A 23,984-nucleotide genomic window follows, 5' to 3' on the forward strand; every position below is an offset into this window, starting at 1 on the left:
ATACATATCAAATTGCATATATATCAACATATCTGTAACTCCATCTATTGAAGAAAAAAATCTGCATTATTAACGACTATACCTAGTGCCCTTGACTGGGAATCAAGGGGAATTGAACCCCAAGTTCTTTGGTCTGTGGTGCAATGCTCTAACCACTGACCTAACCATCCAGGGCTGTAAATACTTCTCTTAGTGTGTCAGAGGCAGTGGCTCAGGCAGCTGATTTCTCTTTTGCTTTCCAGTAAGATGCTTGAGGAGGAGTCCATATTATATCTCCAAAAAGCCCTGAGTCACCTTCGGGAAATATGGGAATTCATTGGAATTCCTGAGGACCAGCGGTTACAAATAATTCAGGATGTACATACGCATATCAAGGTGAGTTTAGTGCTGTGTTTTGCAGGAGGACATGGGTATTAAATTTTTGTAATTACTGGTGTTTCGGTGTTATTTGTTGTTTGGTGTTGTTTTCCCCCTTAGTTCCAAACTTTTATAGGGCTGTTTTCTCTCTGGTAGGACCTACTGGATAAAATGATTACTGAAGAGGAAAGTCTGAAGGAAAGGCTCATTAAAAGCATAGGTAACTGTCAAAAAGAGTTGGCTGTCTTGTGCAGCAAGTTGCGTGTTGAGCCATTTCAGGTACACAGGGTCTGGGCTCCTGTTTGGGTTTGAGATTGAGGCAGATTTGCTTTTGGGCTGAGTGGAAGTTTTCAGTGTCAGGGTGGTCCTGGACACAGAAGTGGAGGAAATGTGCTGCCTAGCCAACCAGTCCCAGCAGTCATTTTTACAGACGTGAAGAGTTGCCCTGTTGAGAGGTGAAGCAACTAATTAATTTTTTGAGAATTTGTTTATTAAAGCTGGGGACAGCAAAACAAGGAAGGGCTTAGGATAGAAGAAATAGGAGAGAGTCTCCTTGGAGCTGTTTTTGGAAGTCAGAGAAAAGGGGGCCATGGAGACAGGTTCAAGGGGTTAGCCAGGGGCAAGACCCTGCGCATTGCTCCCCTGATTGTAAGTCTCCTGGGGACTGTTAGAGTTTCAGAGATGCCGCCTGCGGGAGAGAGGCGTGGGCATGCTCCCAGGAGGGACAGCTTGCCAGAGGTGAATCAGCTAGTGAGTGTCGCAGTGCTTTAGTCTAAAACACTCCCTCTTGCTATCAGTCTGTGAGGCATATACTACAACTTTTTCATTTTTAACTCTCAGGAAAAGTTAGGCAGAGATGATACTGTGCCATGAACTGATTTAGTTGTAAGTTGTCCCACTCTTTTGTTGTCCTACTCTTCCTTTGAGGAAATCCAATTGGAACTTGTAACAATGGTATATCCTCTTCTACATCAGGAAGGAGAGCTGACGACCATCTTGCAGCGAGAACTAGACTTGCGCACTGAGGTGGAGCTAAGGCGCAAACAGAAAGAGGAGAGGAAATGTCAACTGAAACTACTTAGGGAACAAGATCAAGAACTGTGTGAAGTGCTTGGCATGCCACACTATAACATTGACAGCGACTCCATTCCCAGCCTGGAAGAGCTGAACCAGTTCAGACAACATTTGGAAACTTTGAGGGAAACAAAGGTATACTCCTTGCTACCATACTTCCTATAAGTCAGTTTGACTATAGTGTGGGTATTTTCTGATCATCTGATTTTACAGGCATCTCGGCGTGAGAAGTTTGTCAAAATAAAAAGACAGATAATACTCTGTATGGAAGAATTAGATCACACCCCGGATACAAGCTTTGAAAGAGATGTGGTGTGTGAAGATGAAGATGCCTTTTGTTTGTCTTTGGAAAATATTGCAGCACTACAGAAGTTGCTACTGCAGGTAATGTCTATTCGGAATATGGCCTGGGATCTCATCTCCTTAGTATCCATCAATTTGAAAAAAGGGACAGTTCTTTCCCTACAGTATTTTTTAGGGCCCAATGTAGGTTAAGAGAATGAGGGAGGGAGGATGAAGATAGTATATGATATACAACCATTATTTTTTCAAACAAAAAACTTAATTTATATGTAGCTCTAAAAACATGAAATTGAAATGATGGATGACATAATAGTCATTAAATTAGTGTTTAATTGAAAAAAATTAATCTTTATTGTTGAGTTTATTACAGATATCCCTCTTTTCCCCCCCTATTACCCCCCTCCACTAGAAAAAATATTATTTCAAAATTTGCATCCTAATTCTTGGGGTCTGAGATCCTGCTGTAAATGACAGACACAGTTGTCATGAAAACACACCTCTTCAGAAGTCATGAAAACACACCTCTTCACAATCTTATAACAGTACTTACTCTGCATCGGGTCCAGATACTTCTTTGTGGGAAGCCAGAGGGCTAGCCTCTGCTGCTGCCTTTGCCATAACCACTGTCTTTCCTTGCCATAGCTGGAAATGCGGCAATCACAAAGCAAAGCAGTGTGTAAGGGGCTGCGTGCTCAGATCCGGAAGCTCTGGGACAGACTGCAAATACCAGAAGAAGAGAGAGAAGCTGTTGTGGCCATGGTTATGACTGGGTCAAAGGCCAAAGTTCAGAAAGGGGTAGGAAACCCATAGGGTGCTGGGTCCATAGTCTCTACAGGCATTTTTATGTCTGATCTCATGTCTTTACCAACTTCTGCCTTGATCAAGTCTTTTTTTGTTGTCGTGAATCCTTGCCCGAGGATACGTTCTCTATTGATTTTTAGAGAGAGTAGAAGGGAGGAAGAGAAACATTGATGTGACAGAGACACATGAATTAGTTGCCTTCCACATGCACCCTGACAGACTGGGGATCAAACCAGCAACCCAGGTACCTGCCCTTGACCCGGAGTCAAATCTGAGACCCTTCGGTTCACAGGCTAATGCTCTAACCTAAACACAATGGCCAGGGCGAGCAAGTCTATTTTAAAGCAAGCATCAGAAAAAGGTGGCAGTAACCCATTTATCTTTTATCTTTCCTGTACCTTTCTTAGTTTTCTGGCTCCTTTGATAGCATTGTTAGAGTGTCGACTTACCTATGTGATTTTGTGCTATAATTTTATTTAAAAATGAGAATTTAAAAATACATATATTTTATTGATTTTTTGCAGAGAGGATGGGAGAGGCAGAGAGAGAGTTAGAAACATAGATGAGAGAGAAACATCAACCAGCTGCCTCCTGCACCACCCCCACTAGGGATGTTCCTGCAACCAAGGTACATGCCCTTGACTGAATCAAACCTGGGACCCTTGAGGCCACAGGCTGACACTCTGTCCCATGAGCCAAACTGGTTAGGGCAAAAAGGGGAAATTTTGCCCTAGCCAGTTTGGCTCAGTAGATAGAGCGTTGGCCTGTGAATCAATGGGTCCCAGTTTGATTCTGGTCAAGGGCATGTACCTTGGTTGTAGGCTCCTCCCTGGCCTAGGTCCTCATGGGGCTCATGCAGGAGACAACCAATCAATGTGTTTCTCTCAATTGATGTTTCCCTCTTGTTTCCCTCTTCCTAAAAAAAAAAAAAAGGGTAAAATATCCTTGGCCCTAGCCAGTTTAGCTCAGTGGATAGAGGGTCATAGAGGGTCGGCCTGGAGAATGAAGGGTCCCCAAGTTCAATTCCAGTCAAGGGTACATGCCAAGGTTGCGGGCTCGATCACCAGTAGGGGGCATGCAGGAGGCAGCCAGTCAATAATTATCTTTCATCATTGGTGTCTCTGTCTCTCTTTCCTTCTCCCTTCCTCTCTGAAATCAATAAAAATATATTTAAAAAACATATCATTGTGCGAAGATTAACAAAAATAAATTAATAAAAATGGAAAATTTTTGCAAAGCTCTGTGAATGTAAAAGTATAACAAGCATCTTTACCAGATATCTGTATTTCAGCTGCAATTAGAAGTGGATCGCTTGGAGGAACTGAAAATGCAAAACATAAAGAAATTGATTGAGGCGACACGAGTGGAGCTGGCTAAGTGCTGGGACCAGTGTTTGTACAGCCAGGAGCAGAGACAAGCTTTTGCTGCTTACTATGATGGTTAGTAAAGGAGCACTGGCCTTTATGTGGCCTGCACTTGTAAAGATGTGCAGATGTTCACCAGAAAGTGTTTCCTCTGCTGAACAGATAAAACTGCCTTTTCAAGCCTTTCACCATGAGTTGCCATTCCTGTATCAGTGAGCATTTGCAGGTGCTACTGGGAAATAAGGGATGTCTTGATTTCTGAAACAGCTTATCACTGTAGCCTATAGTTGTGAAGCTCAAGTTTATCAGCGCTTGCTCACTCTATGCCAAGTGCAATGGCAAACTCTTAACAATAATATCTCAATCTCATGTCGAGAGATGAGGACACAAAAGTGCTTAAATGTTGAGCAACTTGAACCAGAGGCACAGCGGGTAAAGAGCAGAGCTCACATTTAAAGCCACAGAGTCTGACCCCAGAGCCCAGCAGAATTCTAGTCTGACCTGAACTGAGTATAAAGATGAGGTTATCTACTAAATCCCACATTGGGGACATTTTTCTGTGACCCAAGCCGCTCCTGAGCAGGGTGAAAACAAAGGATACAAAAGAAAGCTAAGAGAAGGTGAGAGATGACACAGAGGTTTGCGAATTTTAGTCATTTTAGTCCACAATTTAGGTCCTTACTCCCTAGTCCCTCCAGGCTGATGGTGACAAACCAGATTTTTATTATCCACAATGTATACTTATTTATGTAATGTTTTTACTATTGTGAAGAATAATCTAGTTTCAGTTTAGGGAATGAGGGTTTAGGAAGTAAGATGCTAAACACTAGAGGAATTTTTTTAAAACTCCTGGGCTTCTATCTTGCAGAGAACTACACAGCAAGTCTGTTCCAGGTCTATGATGATGAGGTTTTGCGGTTATAAAACTACTATGAGGTTCGCAAAGAACTCTTTGAAGGCGTGCAGAAAAGGGAAGAAACATGGAGGCTTTTCTTGGAGTTTGAGGTACTGCCCTCACTTTCCTCTGTTTTCCTTAGAGGACAATGAAGTATTAAGAAAGCATGCCCTTGCCCTGGCCAGTTTGGCTCAGTGGATAGATCATCAGCCTGCGGACTAAAGGGTCCCAAGAGTTCAGTTTTGGTCAAGGGCACTTAACTCTCAATCCGTGCAGGAAAGTCCTGGTCCTGGTCAGGGAGCATCAGGGAGACAACCTGTTGATGTGAGAGAGACATCTATAGATGGTTTCTCTCTGCCTCTCCCCCTCCCTTCCCCTGTCCCTAAAAATGGAACAATATCCTTGGGTGAGGATTAAAAAAAGAAAGAAAGAAAGCATGTGCTTTATAGAGCCAGTCTCCTTTTCTCTTTACTGAGTTTCTAATACCACTGTCTTCATCACCCTGAACAAATGGCTTCATGAAGGTAGAAGTTTCTGGCATAAATGAAGTCCAGAGGGGGCCAGCGCAGGGCAGGTGCGGCAGTTCCACAGTCAGTGGGGTCCCAGGCTTCTCCAGCTCATGGGCCTTAACCTCAGGATCAGGTTGGCCCTTGAGCTCCCACCACAGCCCTCAGGAACCATGTGGAGGAAGGGACACAGAAGGCACTGTCCCCACAGCCCCTCTGAGGGCTCTCCCAGCTCTCCTCCCAGCATCTCTCGCATATGCCATGCTGGTGAGGCTGGCGGTCCTGCTGCCACAGAGGAATTCGGTTCTGTTACTGAGGAGAGAGAGAAGAATGGATATTGGGCCAGGCAAGCAATGTTTTCTCTTCCAACTTTTGCTCTTTTCTTAGAAAATTGCCTGGGTGTTAGTGCACATTTGTATGCTGAATTCTGTTTCTTCTGATCAACATAGCACAGGCAGGTTTCCTCAGAGCATTTCAGAGCTCGTGGCTGGGACTAGAAGGAGGCATAGTGGACACAAAATTCAAGTAGCCTTGCTCTCAGGTTCATGCTGACCCTAATGGGTCCTGAAGGGAGTCCTGAGTTCAACCTCACGTTTACAGGTGGGAAACTAGGACTCATAATTGGGGAGAACTGTGTGAGACCTTACAGCTGGTTAAGGACAGGTTTCCCCATCCACAGTGACCCCTGACTTCTGCTTGAAACCAAGAAGGAGGAGGAATAGCTGTCAGTAAAGAGCCAAATAAGTAACCCTTGTTGACATGCAGGTGTTTAAGAAAAAATAAGAGACTAACTCCCATCCCTTTTAGGAATTGTTTATAGGCCATCACCGATCAAGCAGTCTGGGAGGGAAATGGAATTTCTTCACAAGCTTAGCAAATTGTCAGGATTGTTCCTTACTTTTCTGATGACCTACCTCTAATTTTGAGTGTACACATCTAATTTCTATTTCTAAATTATATAATTATACTACTGTTCTGGTATACTGTATGTATGATAGAATTAAAAAACAAAACAAAACAACACACACACAGAAAAATAAAGAAGCCTAGCATACTATACTTTTTTGTCCATTTTGTGAGGGTCAATCAATGAAAACCAGATTGTCTGTGACCCTTAACCTTGCATATTTAAGCTGCTTTGTCTCAGGCTGAAAGAGAGTGGACAAGTAGGGGTGCCCAGAAGACTCTGAGTGTGGACCTTTCCCTTGTCCCTCCACACAGCTCATTTCCTGTAGGTGACGTAATCTTTTGACTTCTGAACCAAGGAAGGGAGCCAGTGGCATGGTGCCTTAATATCGCAGCCTGTCTTTTAGCTGACAAAGGAAGCACTGGTTTTCCTGCACCAAGTGGATGTGCTCACACCCAGCTCCCCTGCCTTAGGACCCTCCCTTCCTCACTGCTGAGAGGCAGTGGGCATGCAAACCTCACAGACTCCTTAACCCGTTAACTGCCACGAGTCCAAAATGAGAACCATCCCTACAGGCCACGATACTTTGAATTTAATTTAAAAAGTCAACTTGCAATGAATATCATAAAAGTAAATATATTATTCCCATTCGGGTGTTCTCGAATATTTTCAGCTGAAAATTCTCATGAAAAATGATTTTAGAGTTGGTCAGGGCTGCCTCTTAGGGAAAGCATTTTTTTTTTTTATAAAAGCGTGTGGTGTGTGGGAAAGGTCTACCGCTTGCGTCTACAGATGCTTATGGCGTACAATGGGTTAATAATGTACATCCGGGTATGACAGCAAGGAGTCCTAGCAGAAGTGATTGGTCTGATTGCCTGTCCCAGGGTTTACTCTGATTAAAATGTATTTTCACAGAGAAAAGCTTCTGATCCAAGTAGACTTACAAATCGTGGAGCAAATCTTCTAAAAGAGGAAAAACAGCGAGCCAGGCTCCAAAAAACACTTTCTAAGGTAATAGTGTTAATAGTTTTGGTGCTTGACTACAAAATACCTCACTTTTTGTGGGTTCTTTGCTTTGAATCATTTGCCCCAAGCTGTCTTCTCTTTCAAAGGTTAGGCAAAGATAAGTAACAGTGGGCCTTACTGGCCTAAGCAGCTGTATGTCAAGGTGTATTCATTTTCTAGCACAGCCATAACATAATACCACAGACTGGGTGGCCTGACAAAGACATGTATTTTCTCACAAGTCTGGGGGCTGGAAGTCTGAGGTCAAGGCCTAGACAGGGCTGTTTTCTTCCGAGACGTGTAGGTGGTTGTCTTCTCCGTCTTCACGCGTCAAATAAAACCACATTCCTGGAAAGTGGAGGTTTGACTTCAACATATGAATGGGTTGGGGAGGGGGCACACTTCAATCGATAATACAGAGCAAGCTCTTTATCTTGAGCAAGTTCTGTGGGCTTAAGTATATTCTCTATTTTAATAATAATAATAGTATTTACTGAATGAAGAGCCAGGTATTATTTCAAAGTGCTTTCCATATTTGTAGATGAAAAAACAGGGCACTGAGAACTTAAGAAACTTGCCCACTTTTCACGGCTCACAGGAGGAAGATCCCAGGCCTGACCCAGTTGGTGCTGACCTCACTGCACACCATCCTCTCACTTTCAGCACCAAAACCAGTGGCAACGCTGGGCCTGTGTATTGGGAACACACCATCTCTAGCCTTTGATTTCAGCTACTCTGACATTTCCTTAAGTGGGTCCAGCTCCCCAGAGTCAGCCAAGTGATGCTCTGGGGAAGGAGTAATTATTTTGGAGGGAATAATTTCCTTCAGGCTTCACACCAAAGGTTTGAAGTAAATAACACTTGCTTGTGTCTGGTCTCAGGTGGAAGAGGAATTGAAGACCCAGATTGAAATGTGGGAACAGAAACACACAACAGTGTTTTTGGTCAATGGGCAGAAATTCATGGAGTATGTGACTGAGCAGTGGGAGATGCATCGGTTAGAGAAAGAGCGAGCCAAGCAGGAAAGGGTACTTGGACCCAGTTTGGGAAGAGGAAAAGGGTGGCCATGTGAGCAGCCCAGACCTGCTCTCTCCCTGGGTGTGTCACTGTTGCTTCTAACTGTCACACAGCAACTGAAGAATAAGGAGCAGACAGAGACAGAGATGTGGCATGGTGGTACTTCCAGACCACCCAAGAAGCAGTGAGGAATGATTCACTCCACCACGGGCAAAGTGCGCAAGGTAAGGAGGCTCCATGGCCCACTAGTGATGAGGGCGTGTGGAGGGCAGGGCCAAGCCGTCTCTTGCCATGTGTCCTGCAGAGATTGTCCTGCAGGGATGGGGAAGGGTTTTGGAGACTTTCAGTTGAGTCCGTTTGAGACTGGAGCATTATTTCTCTTCTCCTACTCATACTTTACAATATATAAAAACCATTTTAAAAGCACCTGTACCATAATTCCAAGAAGACTACTAAAATCATTTGGTGTTTTTCTTGCTTTTTAAAAATATTTTTTATTGATTTCAGAGAGGAAGGGTGAGGGAGAGAGAGAGATAGGAACATCAATGAGAGCGAATCATTGATTGGCTGCCTCCTGCATGCCCCACACTGGTGATCAATCCCACAACCTGAGCATGCATCCTGCTGGTTCATAGATCAATGCTCATCCACTGAGCCACCTTGGTTGGACTTAAAACAGCTTTTAAAAATAATGTATGTTTACAAAGTAGAGTTCACATTATATAATTTTGATTTCTTCTCTTTGCCTATTTTATAATGTTTGTGGAGTTTTCTTCATAAAATCAAACTTTCTTGAAATACATGTTCATTGTTAGTAACTTATTTCTGTCCTCTTAACATTTTATGAAACTAGTTTCCTATTGTTCAATATTATGAAAATAATGTGAACTTCTTAAAACATATAACACTAATATTCAGTTTCAGAAAGGTTTATTTTAATTAAAAGTTTGAGAATCTCTCTGCTAAGAGTACAAGGTGTGCTATCCTTGCTGTCAAAGTGCTGCCCTCATATGTTTCTTGTTTTTTTAATTTATTATTTTAATTTTAAATATAGATTAATTTTTAATTGACTTTAGATAGAGAGAGGAAGTGGGAGAAAGATAAAAACATTGATTTGTGTTCCACTTACTAATGGCATTCATTGGTTGATGTATATCCCCTGACCTGGGACCGAACTGCAGTCTTGGTGTGTTTGGACAACAACACTCTAATTAGCTGAACTACTCAGCCAGGGTTCTATTATTTTTTAATTTGTAATTACAGTTGGTGTATCCCCAAAACTAATATAATGTTGTACCATCCAGTGACTGAACATTTAAATAACTTAAAAAGTGATAACCTGATAAGTCCAGTACCCACCTGGCACCATACCTAGTCATTACAGCAGGCGTCCTCAAACTACGGCCCGTGGGCCACATGTAGGAGTTTTTGCCGTTTTGTTTTTTACTTCAAAATAAGATATGTGTAGTGTGCATAGGAATTTGTTCTTAGTTTCTTAAAACTATTGTTCGGCCCTCCAACATTCTGAGGGACAGTGAACTGGCCCCCTGTTTAAAAAGTTTGAGGACCCCTGCATTACAGTATTGACTATGTTCCCTGTGCTGTGCTTTCCCTCCCCAGGACTACTTTGTAATCACCAATTTCTGCTTCTTAATCCCTTCATCTTTCACCCAGCCTTCCAACCCTCCTTCCTCTGGCAACCGTCAAAATATTCTCTGTATCTGTAAGTCTGTTTCTGTTTTTTTTCCCCATTTATTTTTATTTTTTTAATAATTTTTATTGTTCAGATTATTGCAGTTGTTCCTCATTTTTCCCCCTAGCTCCCTTCCACCCGGTTCCAACCCCACCCCTTGCCCTTACCACCCCCCCCCGCCCCACTGTCCTCATCCATAGGTGTATGATTTTTGTCCAGTCTCTTCCTGCAACCCCCACACCCCTTTCCCCCTGAGAATTGTCAGTCCTCTCCCTTTCTATGCCCCTGATTCTATTATATTCACCAGTTTATTCTGTTCATTAGATTTTTTATTCATTTGCTTTTAGATTCACTTGTTGATAGATATGTATTTGTTGTTCATAATTTTTATCTTTACCTTTTTCTTCTTCTTTCTCTTCTTAAAGAATACATTTCAGCATTTCATATAATACTGGTTTGTATCTCTTTATCCCTCTCCCTTGCTCTCTGTAAAAAATCAATAAAATATATTTAAAAATAATCTAACAATTTTTATTACCCTGGCCCTTCTAGATTGTTCACCTCAAAATTTGCTGCAGTCAAAATCTCCTGGTAAAAGAAGGATAATCCTGTAATCAGCCTCAGAATGTGTCTTTTGTAGTCAGTCAGCATGTCTGTTGATTCTAATGGCCGTAATCTTCACAGCTTGCCAGTGTTTGCTGCCACTGAGGCAAAGCTGTTCTGCCCAGGACATGAGAATTGACATGCAACAAAGGGCACTTTCTAACACATACTACTTGTTGAGCTTTGACATAAGGATAAAACTGTGAAACTGTCACACATGAGATATGATTATCTGTCACCAATATATCTGTTTGGGCAAAAATTGGTTTAACAGTTCTAAGTATGCTAAACACAGAACTTATTCTTTTAAAAATATTTGAATAATTACTGTTATTTTATTTTTTTTAGGGAGATGGAAGGGAAAGGGAGAGAGAGAGACATTGTTCTCTTGCATCTTCCCTGCCACCTACATGTGATGGATATGGACATGTGCCCTGTTCTGGAATGGAACCAGCGACCTTTCAGTAAATGGGACAATGCCCAATCAACTGAGCCATACTGGCCAGGGCAGAGTATATTTGTGTATTATTATGTATTAATTATGTTTTTTCATACCATCAAATCTAAACCTACTTTTGATACCTCCTACCCTTTTATAATCTCTTTCTGTTTTCCTCAGCCCTCAATGCAGGCATTGATAGTCTTCCCTATCATAGATTGGTTCATATTTCTCATAATTTTATAGGCTCCATAAGGTGTGTTGTTTAACAAATAGTGGTTTTCTTCATGAAACAGTTAGAGATTCAACACTTATCCTTATGTGAATAGTTACTTTTTGATTGGTGAGTAGTATTGTGTTCTATGCATAATGACTTTGCCTATTGATATGTCTATGATTATGGTTATTTCCAGGTGTGGGGTATTATAAATAAACCTTCTGGGAATATTTGTGTTCAGTTATCTCTATTTATTTATATGTTATACTTATCAAATTGTTGTTGTGTAGGTGAATGTTTCACACATTAAGATATGCGAAAATGTGACCCAACATGGTCATTGCTTTTGCCTTCCACAAACCCACATTATAAAATAAATCCAGTTTTATTCAACTCTGCCAGGACATGCAATGGTTAATCTTTTTAAAGAGCACCCAGAATTGAGTTTGGTGTTAACTCACTTTTGTTTTAATTCGATTTACCTAAGAATTTTTTTCCCTTTATTGATTAAGGTATTACAAATCTGTTTTTATCCCGCCATTGTCCCCCCACCCCCAAATCCTGCCCTCACTCTCACCCCCTGTTGTCTGTGTCCATTGCTTATGCTTATATGCATGCATACAAGTCCTTTGGTTGATCTCTCCCCCTTACCCCCACCCTCCCCTACCTTCCCTCTGAGGTTTGAGCATCTGCCGAAGCTTCTCTGTCTCTGGATCTGTTTTTGTTCATCCGTTTATGTTGTTCATTATAATCCACAAATGAGTGAGATCATGTGATATTTATCTTTCTCTGACTTATTTATTTCACTTAGCATAATGTTCTCCAGCTCCATCCATTTGCAAATGGTAGGAGTTCCTTCCTTTTTACAGCAGCATAGTATTCCATTGTGTAGATGTACCACACCAGTCAGAAAGGATACATGCACCCCTATATTCATAGCAGCACAATTTACAATACTTAAGAACTTATGGTGAACAGTTTTTCACACATTTATTTACACTGTCTTTATCTCTTTTGTTAAAAAAGTCAGCTCATAATCACTTTCACATTGTTTAAATAAATTCATTATTTTAACCTGAAGGTGAATTGTGTAGCATCTAAGACACATGTTTAAATTTCACTCATTTCTAAAGAACTCAAGTGACTTCTTTGCCATATGGAACCATAGGTTTTGAATACTGGAAGGAAACTTCTTTTTTTATCCTGTGTTCAACTTAAGCCAACTTGTAGCATATACTTATACATTTAATCTGCATTGTTTACATTCTCCAGTACCTTTTTTTTTTAAGTGTAAGCACTGAATAATACATTAAGTGAAGGCTAGATTTATAATATTTGTTACTTTTCCTGGTGTAAATACTCTCATCATTGTCAGTTGCAAACTACTAAAATGATGGCACTGAAAATAGATGTGTTAAGATATATCAGTAGCACATCATCATATTTTACTTGCAACATGCCGATTCAGTAGCAACAAATATGCTCAAGAACTTTCATAATAATATAAAATTATTGGTAACTGCCCATTTTTAAAACTTAAAGTTTGATATAAGTATTTGATTTAAAGTATATATTTTTGAAACATGTGCTTTTTGTATTTACATGCATTCCTGCATTGCTGAAGCCAAGATCCTCCTGCCTTATCAGTACTTCATTCTCGGCATATAAAAGACCTGATGCAAAAATACAGCCTGCCTTTGAAATAGCTTACTTGAAATGTATCCGTGTAAAAGGACACTTACGAAACCCCATGATTAATATCTTGCCTTCCACCACTCTCTGTCATCATGATGGTCTTTGTATCTGTTTATTCATAAATGATTGGGTATTTTACATAAATTGCTGCATATGTCTTGCCGTAGCCAAATAGTTCAGTGGGTTGGAGAATCATCTCAATACACCAAGGTTGCAAGTTTCATCACCAGCTGGGGCAATTACAAGAATCAACCGCTGAAAATATGAAAGTAATGAAAAAAAAGAACTTCTCTCTGTGTGTGTCTCTATCTCCATTTTCCTCTCACTCTAAAACCAATATATGTGCTTATTCACCCAGTCAGTCCACACACATATGAACACCAGCAAAGCCAAGGGGCCCCATGGTGACCAGCAGTCAGGGTTCTCATGAGGGCAGAGCAGGCAATGGTCCAGAGAACAGTATGGGAGGTGCTGTTGCTGTAAGTGTGGCAGGTGGGGAACCTGGGCTGAGCTGCACCATCACCCACAGAGGATGATGGCATCCCTGGGACTAAAAGCAAAGAAGCTGGGAGAAGCTTTGAGCTAGGACCTGCCCCTCTGGTCTCTGCACCTTCCAGTCTGGGTTTAGGTTGGGTTATTTCACATTCAGAGGGTTGAGACGCCCAGATTCCTCTCAGGTGGCAAGGCTGGGAGCAGCAGTGGATGCTGGGCAGGTTGGTGTGTGTGGGCAGGCAAAGCCCAGGACAGTTGCAGGGAGAATTGGTGCTGTGCCATGTGTGTGGCTCTGAGGCCCTCCCTAGTCACAGTACAGGCTGGTGGTCATCATGGTTAGTGGGAAAGTGAGCAAGCTCTGCTGCAGGAGTTTCTGGGGGGTCATGACCTGGGAGTCACCATGTGCTCCAAGAAAACTGGTGAGCCAGACAGGGATAACCTAGTCCACTGTGATGCAATCCTCCCTCCATTGCCCTGCTCAGGGTGGAGAGGAGCCATCTATGCAGAGGCTGATTCCCTATCTGCCCAGCAGGCGGGGTTGTAGGTTACTGAGCCAGATGGTCCTGTCCTGGGTTACAAGTGTCTTAAAGTTTAGTCACTAAAGGAGGTTCTAGATATTTATCAATCTAGAGAGAGAAAGTGGCCCTGATCTTTCCTTCATGGGTAAATATCCACCCTCCTGGACTGAGACTGCTCTACTGCCTGCACAGCCCACCCATCTACACTCTTTCCTGGCTGTGCCTGGGATGGTCCACCGAAGGTGATACATGCCCCTGACTGAATGGACTTGATGGACCCTGAACTCTGGGCATAGTGTGCTGCTGGGGTGTGTGGTTGAAGTAGCAGAGATATTGTGGTCTGGGAATGGGATGGAGAGCCACCTGAGCAGGGCAGCACCTTAATTCTTAGTGTTTCCTTTAAGAGAGAAAATTAAAATTTCTGGGGTCCCAAACTTTCTGTGTTTTGGAAGGCACATAATAATGGCAGAAAATCACTCTTTGTTCAATATTGGGTTATTTTGCACTGTTGACGAAGGCCTTCAAAGAAAGTGTGTATTCCTTTGTGGTTCTCATTTGCAGCCTGGTGCCTCTATCATTGGTGAGGTCAATGGTCACCCAGAATAGGAGCCTTTGTTGTGCTTATGTGAAATCTATGAATTATATTCTTTGTTCACAGTAAGTATTACATAATTCTAAGCAATGTTTAGTTGAATTCTTCCCCACATATTTGACAGGAGCCATATTCCATGATGTATGAAATTTCATAGGGTGATGTCATTTGTTGTAAGACTCAGGTTTAAATCGAACAACCATTAAGAAAGAAACACTGTATTCCTAGTGAGTGGGAAAAACTGCAGTTAAGTGGAGGAAAAGTGCCTCTTCTGTTTTGTATTCCACAAAGGATGAAAGGTCTGTGCCTGGTGTGATATTTGTGTACCGACATTCTTAGGGCCTCCATAGCTGTTTTCTGTGGCTAAAGTCATTGGCAGAAAAAATAATTGAAGAGTTTTTTGGAGTCCCTTGGCCCATCTAGGGTGGTCACCTCAACATTTTCTCAACTGACAAGACCTCCAAGACCTCCAAGATAATCATATAATCAGTCCCAGGATGTATCTTTTTAAATTTTTTAGATTTTTATATTTTCTAAATAAATATTTATTTTATTTATTTTTCAGATTATTACAATTGTTCCTTTTTTTCCTCCCTATAGCTCCCCTCCACCTGTTTACCACCCCACACCTTGTCCTTACCCCCCCTGCCCCGACGTACTATCCTCATCGATAGGTATACGATTTTTGTCCAGTCTCTTCCTGCACCCCCACACCCTTTTCCCCCGAGAATTGTCAGTCCACTCCCTTTCTATGCCCCCAATTCTATTATATTCACCAGTTTATTCTGTTCATCAGGTTTTTTATTCACTTGATTTTTAGATTCACTTGTTGATAGATATATATTTGTTGCTTATAATTTTTATCTTTACCTTTTTATTCTTCTTCGTCTTCTTAAAGAATACCTTTCAGCATTTCATATAATACTGGTTTGGCGGTGATGAACTCCTTTAGCTTTTTCTTCTCTGTGAAGCTCTTTATCTGACCTTCAATTTTGAATGATAGCTTTGCTGAGTAGAGTAATCTTGGTTGTAGTTTCCTGCAGTTCATCACTTTGAATATTTCTTGCCACTCCTGTCTGGCCTGCATAGTTTCTGTTGAGAAATCAGCTGACAATCATATGGATGCTCCCTTGTAGGTAACTAACTGTTTTTCGCTTGATGCTTTTAATATTCTCTTTGTCTTTTGCAGTTGGCATTTTAATTATGATGTGTCTTGGTGTGGTCCTATTTGGATTCCTTTTGTTTCAGGTTGTCTGCGCTTCCTGGACTTGTAAGTCTATTTCTTTCACCAGGTGGGGCAAGTTTTCTGTCATTATTTCATCAAATGGGTTTTCAGTACCTTGCTTTCTCTCTTCTCTGGCACCCCCATAATTTGGATGTTGGTAGGCTTGAAGTTGTCCCAGAGGCTCCTTACACTATCTTCATATTTATGGATTCTTTTTTCTTTTTGTTTTTCTGGTTGGGTGATTTTTGCTTCTCTGTACTTCAAATCTTTGACTTGATTCTTGCGATCCTCTAGTCTGCTGTTGGATCCCTGTATATTATTCTTTTTTTCATTCTTTTTTTCTAGTTGGTTCTTTTTCATATCCTCGAGAGTCTCACTAAATTACTCTGAGGTTTCTAGAAAATTCTTGAGTAACCTTATAACCATGGTTTTGAACTCTATATCCAGTAGTTTGCTTTCCCCCATTTCTGTCATTGGTGACCTGTTTCTTTGTCTCTGCATTTTCGCCGCTCCCCTGTGTTGATAGAGTGGCTTTGTGTGCTACGTGTCCTATAGGGCCAGTGGCTCAGCCTCTCCAATTACCTGAGGTGGACACTCTTGGTGCACTCCTTTGTGGACTGTGTGCACAGTCTTGTAGTTAAGTCTTGATTGTTGTTGGTATCACTGGGTGGAATTGACCTCCAGGCCAATGGGCTGTGAGGATCAGCTGTGTCTATGATGGGAGAACTTCTGTGCTGGAGACACCCTTATTGGGCAAGACTTGCTTTAGTGGAGCCTTGGTGCTCACTGAGTCTGCCCCCTGAGTGTGTCCCTTATAGGTCCGTGGAGTTGTAATATGGATGGTCCCACTGTGACTACTGGGTACACTGGCTCTTGGATCTCCAAGGAAGTGCAAATTTAGCCTCTGCCTGAGGCCTCCCGGCAGGAGCTATGGAGATATCTGCAGATTCCTCTTCATTGTTTGGGGTTTGGAGATGCCCAAATGAGGCCCAGATGTGAAGCAATGCAAGCTTCTGTGGAGCCTTGGGCTCTGGGGCTCTCTGACCCAGCTGCAATTTGTTATGTAATTTTAGATTGCAAAGGGACAGGTCATTCATACAGAAAAGCCTCTGTGCACAGCTTGGGTGGGGCGGGGTCTCAAGGAATCAACAGGGCAGAGCAAAAAGCAATAGCTGATCTTCAGCCCTGCCCTAAGAGGCCCTCAGGTCTTAGTGTCCCTCGGTAATCACTGCAAGCACCTCTGAGAGAAACCCATTCTTGAGTTTCACCCAAAGCCAGACAGTCCAGTTTCTCCCTGTATGAGTCTGGGTCCCCAGAGTCTTGCCTGGAACTGGAGTTTAGAGAAGTCTGGAGCTTGTGTCTCCCTCCTGATTGAAAAAGACAGCCTCAGACTCAGTTGCCAGCCCTTTCCTTGCGCGAGTGCCTCCATACCTCTGCACTTTACTCCCTCACTTCCTCTGAGTCTCAGTGTGCTTTTCTCTTTCCTTCTAGTTGTAGAGTTTCCACTCAGCCAACCTACCTGGGGTTCTGGATGATGTCTGTCTTGTCTTCTAGTTGTAGTTTTGAAGTGGTTGTGCGAGGCAGCAATTTCAGGTGTTTCCTTATGCTGCCATCTTGGTTTCCTCAGAATGTATCTTTTTTAACCAGTCAGCATTCCTGTGGATTCCGATGGCAATAGTCTTCACTACTGAACAATACTACTATGCTGCCCCTGAGGCAACACTTTTGATGCCATGGAATTAGGAGAGAGATGGTAGAGCCCATATAAGGTTACTATTTTAACTTTCTAACAAGACAGGGATATCTAGGTCTTTATTTGGAAGTGCTTCTTAAGGCTTTAGTAAGTCTATTTATAGCTGACATGCAACAAAATTTACTCTTCTAATGTGTACTATGTGGTGAGCTTTGACATATAGATAAAGCTGTAAAAATGTCACATGTGAAATAAGCGTATCTCTCACCCATATACAGGTAAGAGCAAAAGTAGCCTTATTGATTTGAGTATGCAAATCACAGAGTTTATTCTCTTTTTTAAAGTAAGTCTTTTATAAATTTAAAATCTTTTTTATTGATCATTTAGAAAGAGTGGTAGGGAGAGAGAGAGCAATGGTGCTATGAGAAAGAAACATTGAACTGCTGCCTCCTGATATCAACTACAGGACATCTAGGCAAGTATGTGCCCTGACCTGGAATGGAACCAGTGACCTTTCAGGGCAACTGATGGTGCCAAATCAACTGAAGTACAATTGCCAGGGAAGAGTTTATTCTTGTATTATCATTTATTAACTATTATATTAATTTCTAAACCAACAACTCTGAACCTACTTAGAATACTTACCTCCTGCCTCTTTGTTATCTCTCTTTCTGCCTTACCCAGCCCTCCATGCAAGCATTCTTTTTGATTAGTTTATGTTTTTCATAATTTTATAAGCAGTATAAGGTATTCTTTAACAAATATTGGTATCTTTCATTCTACACAGTCGTTTTGAGATTCAATACCAATGCTTATATGAATAGTTAATTATTTATTACTAGAGGCCCAGTGCAGGAAATTCATGCACAGGGACGGGAGGTGTCCCACAGCCCAGCCTGCGCTCTCTCCAATATGGGATGGGCAGTCGGACATCCCTCTCACAATCCAGGACTGCTGGCTCCCAACTGCTTGCCTGCCTGCCTTCCTGATTGCCCCTAACCACTTCTGCCTGCCATCCTGATCACCCCTTACCACTCCTCTGCCAGCCTGATTGATGCCTAAATGCTCCCCTGCCAAACTGTTTGCCCCTAAATACCCTCCCCTGCAGGCCTGGTCAGTGCTAACTGCCCCCGCTGCAGGCCTGGTTTCCCTCAGCTGCTCTCACCTGCATGCCTGAGTCTCCCCCTGACCTTCCCTGCAGGCCCGCTTGCCACCAACTTCCCTCCTCTGTCAGGCTGGTCACCCCTAACTGCCTGCCCCTACAGGCTTGATCTCCCCCAACTGCCCTCCCCTGCTGGCCATCTTGTGGCAGCCATCTTTGTCCACATGGGGGCAGACATCTTGTTTGTTGGAGTGATGGTCAATTTGCATATTACTCTTTTATTAGATAGCATTAGAGCCCCAGTGCACAAAAATTCATGCACTGGGGTGTGGGGGTTCCTCAGCCTGGCCTGCACCCTCTCACATTCTGGGAGCCCTTGGGTTATGTCTACCTGCCAGCTTAGGCCCGATCCCCATGGGTACAGGCCTAAGTTGGCAGTCAAGCATCCCTCTGGCAGCCCAGGAGCCCTCAGATACAGGCCTCAGATGCAGTCAGACATTTTTAGCACTGCTGAGGAGGCAGGAAAGGCTCCTGCCACTACTGCTGTGCTTGCAGCCGTTAGCCAGGCTTGTGACTGAGCAGAACTCCTCCTGTGGGAGGGTACTTACCACCAGGGGACAGCTCCTGCATCGAGTGTCTGCCCCCTGGTGGTCAGTGTGTGTCATAGCAACTGGTCATTCTCTGTAGTTCTGCCATTAGGGTCAATTTGAATATTACCCATTTATTATATAGGGTTGCTGAGTAGTATTGTGTTCTGTGAATTACTGCTTTATCTATTGATCTGTCTATGGTTTTAGTTATTTCCAGGTTTGGTTGTTTAAAAATAACATTTTAAAACTTAACTGCGAAAAAAAAAAAAAAAAAGATGGCGACCGGCAGGAAGGTAGGGAGAGAGAGAGTGTGAGTGAGGAACCCATAGAGGAGAGTGTAGATGTGTGTGGTGTGTGTGTGTGTATGAGATAGGGTCAGTTAGATTCTGCAGGTCTTCCAAGGGGCTCCCGAACAGGGCAGCCCTAGACGGCGGAGCCCCGCGCACAAAGCGGACACTTCTCGGCGGCTGGTGCGGACGCAGAGACCACGCCATCTTGAGAAACAGAGCTGCCTGAGACTCGGATCCTGGATTCTGACACAAACCAGGACCCTGCAGCCACCGGGGACAGAGAACTGCTATCACAGCTTCAGACAAACAAACAACAAGAATCCAGACTTCCCTGCAGATTTCCGTGAGTCAAAGAGCCTATCCCCTTCCTCGCAGGCGCGCGGATGGCACCATAGTAACTGATAGACCTGCCCCTCCCCCAAGCTGCTGAGCGCCCACAGGCGCGCAGAAAGCGCCATAGTAACTGATAGACGCGCCCTTCGCCCAAGCTGCTCACAGGCGCGCGCACAGACAGCACCATAGTAACTGATAGACCCGCCCCTGGCCCAAGCTGCAGAGCTTTGCGCAGGGACGCGCACCCTCTTAGGAAACTTGGCGCGCGCTCGCGCACGGGACAGAAGCAGCTCCCCGTCGGGGAAATCTGTCAGTGCGCACAGAGGGCTCCCCTTCGGGGAATTTGGGGGAATTTGGCTCGCGGGTCACAGCTCCCCCTTCGGAGATTCTTAAGAGCGTGCACAGAGGGGCTTCCCTTTGGGGAATTTGGCGCGCAGGACGGACTCCGCCCCCCTTCTGGGACTTTGGGAGAGTGCACTGAGCTGGCTCACCTTCAGGTTTTTAAGAATGTGCGCTCTAGCCGGTTTGGCTCAGTAGAGAGAGCACACACAGGACGCAGCTCCACTTCAGGGAATTTGGCACGCCGGACACAGCTGCCTGGGATCCCTGACTCACAGCGCATTCACACTAAGAGCCAGCGACCCCAATTGTTGGTGCGTGCACACACAGGGACCCTGATTCTCAATGAGAAACCGCACAAGGCAACAGAGACTTTGACACTCGAGTCTTGGTGCAGACACAGGGAAACTCTGACTCCTGGCACATGCTAAGGATCTCATTCTCGGCACATACCAACAGTGTGGTGCAGACAGGGCCCCTGATTCTAAATGTGCACACGAGACCACACAGAACACTGGGGACACTGATCCTGGGCAAGTCTGGTTCCCACCAACCAAAGACAGCCACACGTCCTAGTGTCAGAGCACTTCAGTGAAACTAGGGTGGAGCGAAGTCCCCACAGCACACGGCCCAGGTCCATGCAAACAGAAGCTTGAGCTTTCTGGTAATAGCCAGAATGGGGAAACGAAATAACTCACAGAGGAAAGAAAATGTGGAGTCGCCAAGAAAGGAAATTAGTGAAAATGAAGCTTGCAACATGACCGAAAAGGAGTTCAGAGTAATGGTCATGGAATTTATACATCGGATGGATGAGAAAATCAACAACTTATGCAAGAATCAGGAAGAAATGAAAAGTGATATAGCTACAATCAAAAACACCATGGAAAGTTTCAACAGTAGACTACAAGAAGCAGAGGACCGAATTAGTGAGTTAGAAGATCAGGTACAGAAACAAGCTCAAGCTGAACAGCAATTGGAGAAAAAAATTAAAAAGCAGGAGGAAAGCCTAAGGGAGCTTCGGGACAACATGAAACGAAGTAACATGCGTATAATAGGGCTGCCAGAAGGACAAGAAGAGCAGCAGGGATTAGAAAATCTATTTGAAGAAATAATGACAGAAAACTTCCCGGATATGGGAAAGATAAAAGTTACGCAAGTACAGAGAGTCCCAAGCAGGATCAACCCCAAAAGACCCACACCAAGACATGTCATAATTTCAATGGCAAATATAAATGATAAAGAGAGAATCCTAAAGGCGGCAAGAGAGAGACAGAGAGTTACCTACAAAGGAACACCCATCAGATTGTCAAATGATTACTCATCAGAAACACAACAAGCTAGAAGTGAATGGAAGGAGGTATACAAAGTGTTGCAAAGCAAAGGACTGAATCCAAGAATACTATATCCAGCAAGACTATCAATCAAAATTGAAGGGGAAATCAGGAGCTTTGCAGACAAAAAAAGCCTCAGGGAGTTTATCACCACCAAACCAGCAATGCAAGAATTTCTAAAGGGAATACTGTAAAAAGAAGAAATAAACAGGTAAGAAGGAATACAGACACAAAAATAGATATGACTGCAAACAAATACCTTTCAGTAATAACTTTAAATGTAAACGGACTAAATGCTCCAATCAAAAGACATCGAGTAGCTGAATGGATAAAAAAACACGACCCATGTATATGCTGTCTACAAGAGACCCACCTCAGAACAAGAGACTCACACAGATTGAAAGTGAAGGGATGGAAAAATATCTTTCAGGCAAATAGAAATGAAAAAAAAGCTGGGGTAGCAATACTTATATCTGACAAAATAGACCTCAAAGTAAATGCCATAACAAGAGATAAGGAAGGCCACTTCATAATACTAAAGGGAGAAATCCAACAAGAAGAAATAATTCTGGTAAACATATACGCTCCCAATATAGGAGCATCCAAATACATAAAAAAACTCCTGGAAGATATCAAGGGAGAGATTAATAGCAACACAATCATAGTAGGAGACTTTAATACCCCACTATCACCACTGGACAAATCCTCTAAACAAAAAATCAGCAAAGAAACAGCAATCCTAAATGACTCACTAGACCAGATGGAATTAATTGACATCTTCAGAACATTTCACCCCAAAGCCACAGAATATACATTCTTCTCAAGTGCACATGGGTCATTTTCAAAGATAGACCATATGCTGGGTCACAGGCAAAGTCTCTTCAAATTCAAGAAGATAGAAATTATATCAAGCATCTTCTCAGATCACAGTGACATAAAACTGGAAATCAACTACAATAAATACAATCCAAAGAAATCAAACACATGGAGACTAAACAGCATGCTATTAAACAAGGACTGGGTCACCAGAGAGATCAAGGAAGAAATAAAAAACATCATGGCAACAAATGACAATGAAAACACAACAATCCAAAATCTATGGGACACAGCGAAAGCAGTCTTGAGAGGGAAGTTCATAGCTCTACAGGCCTATTGCAAAAAACAAGAAACAATGGTAATAAATTACTTAACCCTACAACTCAAAGAGCTAGAAAAAGAGCAGCAAGAAAAGCCCAGTGTAACCAGAAGGAAGGAAATAACAAAGATCAGAGCGGAGATAAATGACATAGAGACCAAAGAAACAATACATAAGATCAACAAAACCAAGAGCTGGTTCTTTGAAAGGATAAACAAGATTGATGGACCTCTAGCCAGGCTCACCAAGAAGCAAAGAGAGAGGACCCAAATAAACAAAATCAGAAATGAAAGAGGTGAAATAACAACAGACCCCTCTGAGATACAAAGGATTGTTACAAAATACTACGAACAACTCTATTCCAACAAACTGGACAATCTGGAGGAAATGGACATATTCCTAGAAAAATATAACCTTCCAAAAATCAATCAAGAAGAATCTAAACAGCTCAATAGGCCAATAACTATGGACGAAATTGAAGCAGTCATCAAAAAGCTTCCGGCAAACAAAAGCCCGGGGTCTGATGGCTTCACAGGAGAGTTTTACCAAACATTCAAGGAAGAACTAAAACCTATCCTCCTCAGACTATTCCAAAAAATTCAAGTGGAAGGAACACTTCCAAGCTCCTTCTATGAAGCCAGCATCACCCTAATACCAAAACCAGATAAAGACAACACAATGAAAGAGAATTACAGACCAATATCCCTCATGAACATAGAAGCCAAAATTCTCAACAAAATTCTAGCAAATCGGCTCCAGCAGTACATCAGAAAGATCATACACCATGACCAAGTAGGATTTATCCCAGGAATGCAAGGATGGTACAATATCCGCAAATCAATAAACGTGATACATCACATAAACAAATTGAAAGATAAAAATCACATAGTCATATCAATTGATGCAGAAAAAGCATTTGACAAAATCCAACACCCTTTCTTGATAAAAACTCTCAACAAGGTGGGAATAGATGGCTCATACCTCAACATAATAAAAGCTATATATGATAAACCCACAGCAAACATCATACTCAATGGACAAAAACTAAAAACATTTCCCCTAAGAACAGGAACAAGACAGGGATGCCCACTCTCACCACTCCTGTTTGACATAGTACTGGAAGTATTAGCCATTGCAATTAGACAAGAAGAAGAAATAAAAGGCATCCAAATTGGAAAAGAACAAGTAAAGCTGTCCTTATTTGCAGATGACATGATATTGTACATAAAAAATCCGAAAGACTCCGTCAAAAAACTAATAGACTTAATAAAGGAATTCGGCAATGTAGCAGGATACAAAATTAACGCCAAGAAATCTATGGCCTTTCTATACACCAATAGTGAACTTACAGACAGAGAGACTAAAAAGGCAATCCCATTTACCATAGCACCAAAAAAATTAAGATACCTAGGAATAAACTTAACTAAGGGGGTAAAAGACCTATACACGGAAAACTACAGGACACTGA

General features: G+C 42.5%; 1 protein-coding gene across 1 annotated transcript in view; it reads left to right on the plus strand.

Moving 5' to 3' along the window:
• Positions 1–246: 246 nt before the first annotated feature.
• LOC307094695 (protein regulator of cytokinesis 1-like) overlaps positions 247–23,984 on the plus strand; it is a gene marked incomplete at both ends in the record, with an annotated part of 37,509 nt that continues 13,771 nt past the window's right edge. The window contains 12 exon segments of the mRNA XM_079763751.1: positions 247–375; positions 514–636; positions 1,333–1,566; positions 1,645–1,815; positions 2,377–2,529; positions 3,827–3,974; positions 4,768–4,820; positions 4,824–4,904; positions 7,123–7,218; positions 8,094–8,240; positions 8,343–8,414; positions 8,418–8,453. Coding sequence (XP_079619877.1) covers positions 247–375; positions 514–636; positions 1,333–1,566; positions 1,645–1,815; positions 2,377–2,529; positions 3,827–3,974; positions 4,768–4,820; positions 4,824–4,904; positions 7,123–7,218; positions 8,094–8,240; positions 8,343–8,414; positions 8,418–8,453 — 1,443 coding nt within the window.

The sequence above is a fragment of the Cnephaeus nilssonii genome, assembly GCF_951640355.1.
Source record: "Cnephaeus nilssonii genome assembly, chromosome: 23".
Classification (NCBI taxonomy): Eukaryota; Metazoa; Chordata; class Mammalia; order Chiroptera; family Vespertilionidae; genus Cnephaeus; species Cnephaeus nilssonii.